The sequence below is a fragment of the Elephantulus edwardii genome, unplaced genomic scaffold (assembly GCF_000299155.1).
Source record: "Elephantulus edwardii isolate Elephantulus edwardi_28Jun2011 unplaced genomic scaffold, EleEdw1.0 scaffold00044, whole genome shotgun sequence".
In the NCBI taxonomy this organism is placed as follows: Eukaryota; Metazoa; Chordata; class Mammalia; order Macroscelidea; family Macroscelididae; genus Elephantulus; species Elephantulus edwardii.
In genome coordinates, this window is record NW_006399794.1 from 6452765 (window position 1) to 6462099 (window position 9335).

Sequence of the window (9335 nt, forward strand, 5' to 3'; positions counted from 1 at the left end):
CCCCTTCTAAACCCAGCCTGGACTTCTGGCAGTTCTCTGCTGATGTGCTGTTCCAGTCATTTTTGGGTAATCTTCAGTAGAATCTTGCTTGCATGTGAAATCAGTGATATTCTATAGTTTCCACACTCTGTTGGGTCACTCTTCTTTGGGATGGGAACAAATATAGATCTCTTCTAGTCAGTTAGCTAAGTGGTTGTTCTCCAGATTTCTTGGCACAACTTGGTGAGCACATCCAAGGCAGCATCCGTTAGCTGAAATACGTTAATTGGTATACCATCTGTTCCTGGGGCCTTATTTTTTGCTATTTCCTTCAAAGCAGCTTGAATTTCTTCCTTCATCACCATAGGCTCTTGCTCATAACAATATGTTACAGTTGGTAAAAATAGTTAGAAGTTACAATGGTGAGACTTCATGACACATACTTTAGGCAAGTTATCAAGAAACATCAATTCTCAGAAAAGTACGTCATGCTTGGAAAAGTTAAGTGTGCTAACAAAGCAGAGGACAGCTCTTAATGAGATAGATTGGGGGTGATTCTCAATGAGGTGGATGACACAGTGACTGCAAGTATGAGTGGAGATTGTGAGGATAGTGTAGGATTGGGGAAGATTTCAGTCTTTTGAAACTGGGTTGCCATGAGACAGAGTTGACTCAGTGGCACCTAATAACAACAGCAGAACTATGTGGTCATGATTTTATTAGATTCTGGTAACTCAGTGTATATACACATTAGTCTATGAATGTATCCTTGCTGACTAGTGAAATGTATCCTATTATCTGTTTATACTGCACTTTAGGCTCCAAAAGGTTAGCAGTTCAAATCCACCAGCTGCTCAGAGGGAGAAAGATGTAAAGGCATATGCCTCATAAGCAACACAGAAGGTTGTTATGAGCCAGAACAGGCTCCACAGATAGTTTACACTGTATTCTTAAACTCACACTTTCCTGTATTCTAACCCTATGTAAACTTCGTATTTCCCTAGCTGGAAGAGTTAATTTCTTTTTAAAAATATTTTTATAGTGATTTCAATGAAAGTTTACAGAAACCTTGGATCCCCATTCATTCATTATTGAACATTTTCTTCCGTACCCCCACCACCTCAGTCTACCTTGCTATGCACCTCTTATTCTGGACTGTTGTCATGCAAATAATGCCTAATCATATATTCCTTTTAAACAATTCTTTCCCTCATCTATTCCAGTGCAGTATTCATTATTTATCCCCTCTTTTCTTACTTTCCCCCAACCCCCAGTGTCAGTCCTGTTTTACAACAGTGGCATTGTGCAGTATTTTGTCTTTTTGTGACTGAGTATTTCACTCAGTGTAATGACCTCCAGGGTCACCCATTTTGTATAATATTTCATGAGTTCCTTGTTTTTCAGTACTGCTTAGTAGACCTTTGTGTGAATAAACCACAGCTTCTCTAACCATTCATTTGTTGATGGGCACGTGGGTTGCTTCCATCTATTTGCTATTGTGAACAATGCAGCAATAAATGTAAATGTGCATATATCTATTTGGGTGGCAGTTCTGGTTTCTTTAGGGTATATTCCCAGTAGTGCAGTTGCTGAATTAAATGGTATTTAGATTTCCGACTTTTTGAGAAAGCGCCATACAGCCTTCCATAGTGGTTGCACCATTTTATACTCCCATCGGTAGTGAATAAGGGTTCTAGTTTCTCCACAACCTCACCAGCATTTGGTTTTTGCTGCTCTGTTGAACTTTGCTATTGTTTCTGGGGTGATATAGTATCTCGTAGTTGTTTTCATTTGCACCTTTCTTAGAAATAGGATTTTTGAACATTTCTTCATGTGTTTGTCTGCCATCTGAATGTCTTATTTGGTGAAATCCTATCTGGAAGAATTTTTAGGCTGTTGCAAATCTCAGGGTTCAGTGTATAAATGTACATTGCCTCTGCCGGATTATCTCTCCCAATAAGACAAGAACCTAGGGCAGATCTTGGGAAACCCTATTACTTTCATTTCTACATCCAGAGAGGTACCCACATGTTCATATATTTTACTTAAGTATGAAGTACTTCTAGTTTGTTAGTAACTTAAATTTTAATAACCTTATTTCTTACTATTTGTCTAATTTTTAAAAAATTTTATTTTAATAATTTTAATGAATGTTTACAGAGATTTTGGATTTCCATTCATTCATTGTTGCACTTTTCTCCCTGCCCAGCCCTCCTCCCCTGCCCCCCTCCCCAGTTTGCTCCTCTCTTTGTAAAAGAAAAATTCTTTCTTTGGTATACAATCCCCCCACACCCCTCCCACCAATATTTGTCTGATTTTTAAAAATTATTGCCTGTGTTGTAGGTTATGTGGAGAACCTCCTTTTCTGGCACATTCGGAAGAAAAACTTTTTGAATTAATAAGAAAGGGAGAACTACATTTTGAAGATCCAGTTTGGAATTCCGTAAGTGACTGTGGTAAGTTTAGATTTATGTTACTTAAAATTTATTAAAGTAAATATAAATAATAACAGAAAATAAGTAATTTTGCCTATTTGAAATTTCTCTTTACTCATTTAATTGTGGAAATAAAGTGAACATTATTCCTGGAGATAGTGTTGTTTTCACTGTGATTTTTTTTTTTAATCATCAGAACTTCCAGCAAAAGTATAAAATACGTAGTGAAAATAGAAGAAATTTGCTATTCATTTAACTATTATTTAGTCTAACCCATTATTAAATAATTCAGGAAATGAAACCTCACTTTAGGTCTTCAACTTCCTTTATAATTGGAATCATTCGTTCATGCTGTACAAACCTAATCATAAATAAGTTCATGTTATTAATTGTAATTAAAGTGAATAAGATTTTTAGAATTTCCCCTTTTTTGCAGCTAAAAGCGCTTTGAAACAACTTATGAAAGTTGACCCTGCTCACAGAATAACAGCTAAGGAACTGCTAGATACCCAGTGGATAACAGTAAGTTTGCCTATCACTTCTTTCTATTCTTTATTAAAGGCCATTATTGCTTATTTCTTCCTATTTGGCTTTCTGATTTTAAAAAATATATGCTTTCTAAGCAGTCACTTAGTTTCATCATGTGGCAAGTTAAAAAATTTTTAGTTGTGGCACATGTCTGAAATAGGCATTTCCAAACTGTTTAAGCTATTACCACAATTATTTATGTCTTTATGTATGTAAATAATCTTTGTTTTACTCAGTGTCATGAATTTCCTTGTATAGCAGACTAATAATAATAAAAAAAATCTCAAACTGATTGCTGCCTATTTGGAACCAACTCATAGCTGACCCCTGCAGTGGCCTTTCAGAGGCTGTGAATGACATGGGAAGAGATTAAACATCTTTCTCCCTGGTGGATTTGAATCACTTACCTTGGAGCTTGCAGCCAAACTCCTCACCCACTATGCCACCAGAACTCCTTAGTACAGTAAAATAGAGCTTAAAAATGTAATAAAGTTTGGAATATTGAAATATTTCATGCAGTTTAGTGGTACTGGAAACATAACCTGCCTTTAGATACAGGGCATTTTTGAAGACTTAAATCAAGGTCTACAAACAGTGCTTTCTAACTTGTTTGAAATCTTGAATAATTATCCACTTGCATGTTGCTTTTCCCTATTCGACTAAATGCCTCATGCAAAGATCCTGTGTATTACTGATATTATCTAGTTGCAGTAACAACTTTGGGAGAAGTTGTTATTTCATCCCAATATTCTCTATATTTTATGGTTTTAAGGATCATGACTTTTACCTAGAAACATTATCTGGTTAGAAAACTGTTCCACAGCCATCCTTTCAACCAGTCATCATGATGGTCAGTGACACAGAAGTGGAAGTATGTAATTTCTGGGGCGTACCCTTAAATAAATCTGTATTCCTCATGTTCTTCCTCTTATTTTGAGACTAAGATGTGTGCTTGGTAGCTGGAGAATCTTTGTTAAACCATAAAATGAAGTCCCTATTCTGAGTATGGCAGAACATCAAGATGCAAGGGACGAGGACCCTTGGCTCACAGAGCAGCCAGGCCAGCCCTGGACTGCTCACTTCTAGACCTTCTTTGTCATATTAGCTACTCTGCAAAATATGCAGCTGAGTCCAATTACTACATTCTCAATAATTAAATAATTAATAGATCTGTAGATACCTCAGAAAATGTCTGAGAACACAGATTGCAGATTTCTTCAAACACATGGGAATATTGCTAAGCAGTATTCATCTGTGAAAAAAAATACTGAACATCTGTTAATTACTTATGTTAGTTGCTGGGGATGCATGATATGATTACATCCTAAATGTAAATTACCATATGATTGCATTCTTAAAAGATTATTCTGACTGTTGGAGTGGGGAATGGCTTGGAATTAGGGAATTAGACAACTATTTCAGTAGTATCGGTGAGAGATGATGATGGCTTTAATAGTACGATAACAATAGAAATAAAGGGAAATGAATGTTATATATAGTTTAAGGGTGTTATTAAGAGAAATTGGTGATAGATGGGAGATGAGGACAACAGAACACTGATCAGATGGTGGTTCTTCTTTCTTATAAAAGGCCGAGGAAGATGCATAATTTTTTAAAGGGTGTGACTCAGTTTTTTGTGTTAAATATACTAAGGTTAAAATATCTATTACACAAAGTGAAGATGTCCAATAAGTAACTGAATGCATGATTCTGGAAGCAAAGAAGTATGAGCTGGAGACACAAATTTGAGATTTGTAAGGAAGCAGCTCTGGTGGCTTGGTGGTAAGGAATTGTACTGCCCACACAAAGGGAGGTGGTTTGAATCCACTAGCTGCTGTACGAAAGCTAGGTAGTCTAGTCCTGTTTGACCTGCTGCCTCTGAAAACCTGCTGGATGGTCAGCTATGGATCTGTTCCAACTTGAGGTACCCAACAACAGTGCATAGGTTCCATGTAAAGCTAAAAGGCTAAAAAAAGAAAATATGATAGAAAAGGCCTAGGACAATAACATGTAAAGAGGAGGAGCTAGCAACAGAGTAGGAGAATTAGAAGATTTGCAGCCAGGGAAGTGAAGTGAGAATAATAATTGATAAAGTGAATGTAATCAGCTTTAGGTGAATGCTGTGGAAAAAGACAGAAAACTCGAAGTTTCTGACCAGCAGAAAGATTGAGGGCTTGGATAAATGAGATACTGTGAATTTACATTGGTCTCACTCTTCTTTTAAATTCTCCAAATTCCTTTGACATTGTCTAGTCATTTCTTTTAATAACTTTCTAATTTTTTTTTTAAGGACTAAAAAAAAAATCTCTCAAGAACGAGTTGGTTGTGCCCTCTTATTGTGTTCCTCTTTCATAGGATTCTGTACAATAAGTATTTCTGGCCAAAAATAATTATAAATGAGCTATCAACTAGAACCTTGCAAATTATACTGCTGAGTAGCTTTGTAAGATAACAAAACAAAGACTATAAAACCAGATGGTCTGTCTTAGGAGTTTCTCTTTCCAGCAGCACACATTTGGGTTTGACCATTTAATTATTTGTTTTCTAATTAGCACAGCATTATTTCTGGCTTTGGTCATTTTTCCAGAAGTTTCCATTTTTTGAGCCTCTATACCATTTGTCTCTAAAAAGTCTTTTCCACATGGACATAGAATTGGCAGGTATTGTTTACTGTATTGAACCTAAGGAGTTCAGTGTGTGAAGTTTAGAAGAATACTGGCATTTTGCAAACTTCGAAGAGGCAAAACCTCTTTTCTTCTTAACTACTTGAAACCTTCCTATAATTCACAGCTTCTATTTGAAATAATCTAAAGAAAACATGATAGTTCTCTCAATGCCTTGCTGCTTTATAGCTGAGCTTATCTTTTGCAATGCCTAATACATAGTAGTATTTTTTTCTTCAAAGCACTTTATTGGATAAAAAGTTTCTATCATTTAGCCTAGGTATTGTCCATTTGAAACATGGTTTCTATCTGAAAAAGTATTCTGAGAAAAATAATAATTGCTTTTCATGTACATTTAGAAGAATAGAATTTTAAGATAAATACATATATATTGCCATTTTTATTTCTAAAGTTAAATGTTTGGTGTAAGGAAAAACAGTCAAGAAATTACTTTCCTACAAAGAGAGAGGATGATGACTCCCATTGCCAGAAGAGTGCTTGTGATTTTCTTACAACTCCTTGTGTCTCCCTTATTGTATGCAATGGTACAAGAGATTAATACATTGTATTAGATAATTATATTTGCCTCTTAGTACTTCTCCAAGTTTCCTGATGACAGCTAACATTAGGAATCTGTTTGTTTAACAAGTTTCCCGGGTATTTCCGCTGCCTGGCCATATCTTAGATACTTCTTATGGCAACTGCTAGAAATTAAGGAAATTGTTTTCTAAATTTGAACGATATTGTTTTCCAGTAATTACCTGTATTGTCATTATTCAAGCATCCAGTAATTCTTTTAACATATATTTTTTTGTGTGTATGCCATGTTCCTGACTCTGTGCTATGTAGTAATAAAAGTAAAGACATATAAAAAGCATGATCTCTAACATAGGGATTTATAATCTAGTTCTTAAACAAGCTATATATAAGATAAAATCCAAGGAAGAAAATGGTAAAGAACATAAATTGTCAAATCACCACAGATATAAAGGCAAATAAGTGTGAAATCAAGGAAGTTCAATTTAACTGGTATATAAGATATTTGAAAGAAAGAAGTGGGGCATGAGAAAAGAAAGTGTGACAGTGAAAGAGAAAAGAAAATTGTGAGAGAACTTGAATCCCAGGCTAAGAAATTTTAATTTTGTTCCATAGATAATGAAGATCAGTTGTTCATGTTGATTTTAACATGTATCTATATTTTATCCATCAGGCACTATGGTGCTAGGCACTGGGGAGCTCTGGTGGCCTAGTCGCAAGAAGCTGCGCTGCAGTCCTGAAGGCACGCGGTTCAAGGCCACCAGCTGCTTCATGGGAGCAGGATGGGCAATCTCCTCCCAGGCTATTAACTTCCTCTGAAAACTGCTGTAGGGTCATCTGTGGGTCAGTTCCGACTTGATAGTACACAACAACAACAAACTATGGTGTGGCAGCAGGGGGAGGGATGACTGGGAAGCAGGAACGTGAAGATAGTAAAGCGTTGTTGCTACCCTTGAGTAATTTACCACAAGTTGCACCCATACTTGACTTTACAGTAACATCCTGCAAAAGTACTTGTGATCAAGGTGTTGGGTCTAACTTCTCAACAATCTTTCCTAATGTGTGAAGAGAGCCTATTTATTAATTTGCAAATTACTTTCATATTTCCATCATTAACGTTTTAACTTTAGCCTTCATACATGCATTCTGTAAGCGGATGGAAATAATGACTGTATATTAGTTTTCCCTTGTATATAGTCATCTTAAATCTGTTAATATTCTTACACTTATTTTACCATATTCAGTTCTTCTGAATTACTATCTGTAAGTGAATATGCAGTTGAATCTGTTTAATAAAGAATTTTTGTAAAGATCATATTAGGAAGAAGCTCATGAGCCAGGGCCCTTAGGGCTGTATTTCAAATTCTGCTATATACTCAGTAATTTAAAAATGTTTCTTGAATAATTGCTATATACTGTATTGGATCCAAGGATAGTCTGATAGAGTACCTGATCACAGTTTGCCCATAGCCTAAGCACTGTAATATTTGGAGAGCTTCCTCATAAAAATTACCAGGCAGATAATAAGTCTCTGGGGGTGTAAATATAGTAACACTACTAAGTTTCAAAGAAGTTCTTCTGTTTGTCCCTTTAGAGGGTCACAAAACAAGTATTTAAATGTGGAGGTGAGTTGCCCATTATGTCAGTTAGCTCTAAATGAATAGTAAATGTAAGAATTAACATTGGAGTCAAGGTGTAAGAAGGAAAGGGATTCTAGTTAGATGAAACCTGACAAAGGCATAGAGATGGAGTTTGTATTATATTCAGAGATCAGTTAGTGCTTCTGTTTTTATTGTGCCATGTAAGTCATGTAGGATGGTAATGGAAAACTAAGCTGTAAAGGGAGGTTAGAGATATTCTGTTCTGAATCGTGATTAACATGGAAGAGAATGTTATATACTTAACTCATTTGACAGTGAGTTTCCACTGATAGGCATGGAAGTGCTATAAAGATAGCTGTCCTGGTGAGATTTTGGTTGTTTTCCCCCTTTGCCTACCTTTATGGAATCTGGGTAGAGTTGGATGGAATGTGTGGCTCCATAGAGGTATGGAGTGCCTTCTGAGGGAGAAACCCAATTCTAATAGTCTTCTACTTTAGCTTGCTACAAGAATAACCCGAGGAATAAATCGGAGTCAAGGTTCTAAGGGAGACTTACATACAGGACAAGGCCAAAGAGCAAAAGCAGCATCTAATAGGGAGATAGAACTGGGAATTAGGAGTGAAATGAAATTAGGATGACTTTTGGAATAGGTCAGGAACAAGTGCTAACTATCAGAAACTCTACACAGATGAACACAACTAACTAGTGCGTTGAATATACTTCTGGCCAAGACAGTTCAAGAAATTGAATCTGTGTGGTTTGGTTTCCATGGGCTAACAGAAATAGGATTGGATGAGATAATGGTTATTGTAACTATTGTTGATGATATTAGGTACTGTCAAGTTGATTACATCTCATAGTGACCCTATGAACAACAGACCTGAACCTTGCTCTATCCTGTACTATCCTCACAATCTCTCATGCCCAACCCCATCATGGGAGTCACTGTGTCAGTCTATCTTATTGAAAGTCTTCTCTTTCTCTGATCCTCCATCTTTTACAGCATGATATCTTTCTTCAAGAATTGATGTCTCTAGTGCAACAATGAATGAATAAAAACCCAAAATCTCTGTAAATGCTCATTAAAATTAATAAAATTTAATAATTAAAAAAAGAATTGATGTCTCCTAAAGTATGACCAAATTAAATGAAACATGTCACCATCCTGGTCTCTAAGGAACTCTTTGGTTACACTTCCTTCAAGACAGATTTCTTTGTTGTTCTGCTGTTTCCTGGTATATTCAATACTCTTTACCATCACTATAAAGACACTGATTCTTCTCCTATCTTATTAATTGTCCAACTTTCAGATGCATTGAAAACACAGTGGCTTGGAGCAGCACAGCTTAGTCTCTAAACTGATATCATCTCAAATAATTCTGTCAGCGTACAGATGAAATAGGTATGGAGAAAGGCTCCAGCTCTCACACACAATTTTGCTGAGATTAAACCATACAGTGTTCCCTTCCTCTGTTCAGGCAAATACTTTTTGTCTATGTTGAGGTTTTGAATGAGCACAATTAAGTATTCTGGTATTTCCATTCTTCTCAATTTTAGCCATATTTTTTTTCTATAATTATATTTTATTAATT

The 9335-nt window shown here is 35.9% G+C and overlaps 1 protein-coding gene and 1 pseudogene across 1 annotated transcript in view; both read left to right on the forward strand.

The window, feature by feature from the left end:
- STK33 (serine/threonine kinase 33) overlaps positions 1-9335 on the forward strand; it is an 89367-nt gene that overhangs the window by 37373 nt on the left and 42659 nt on the right. Inside the window, exons 9-10 of the mRNA XM_006885603.1 lie at positions 2323-2435; positions 2851-2936. Of these exons, the coding sequence (XP_006885665.1) occupies positions 2323-2435; positions 2851-2936 (199 nt within the window). The remainder of the gene's footprint in view (positions 1-2322; positions 2436-2850; positions 2937-9335) is intronic.
- The window catches only part of LOC102862514, a 9846-nt pseudogene continuing 4297 nt past the window's right edge, over positions 3787-9335 (forward strand).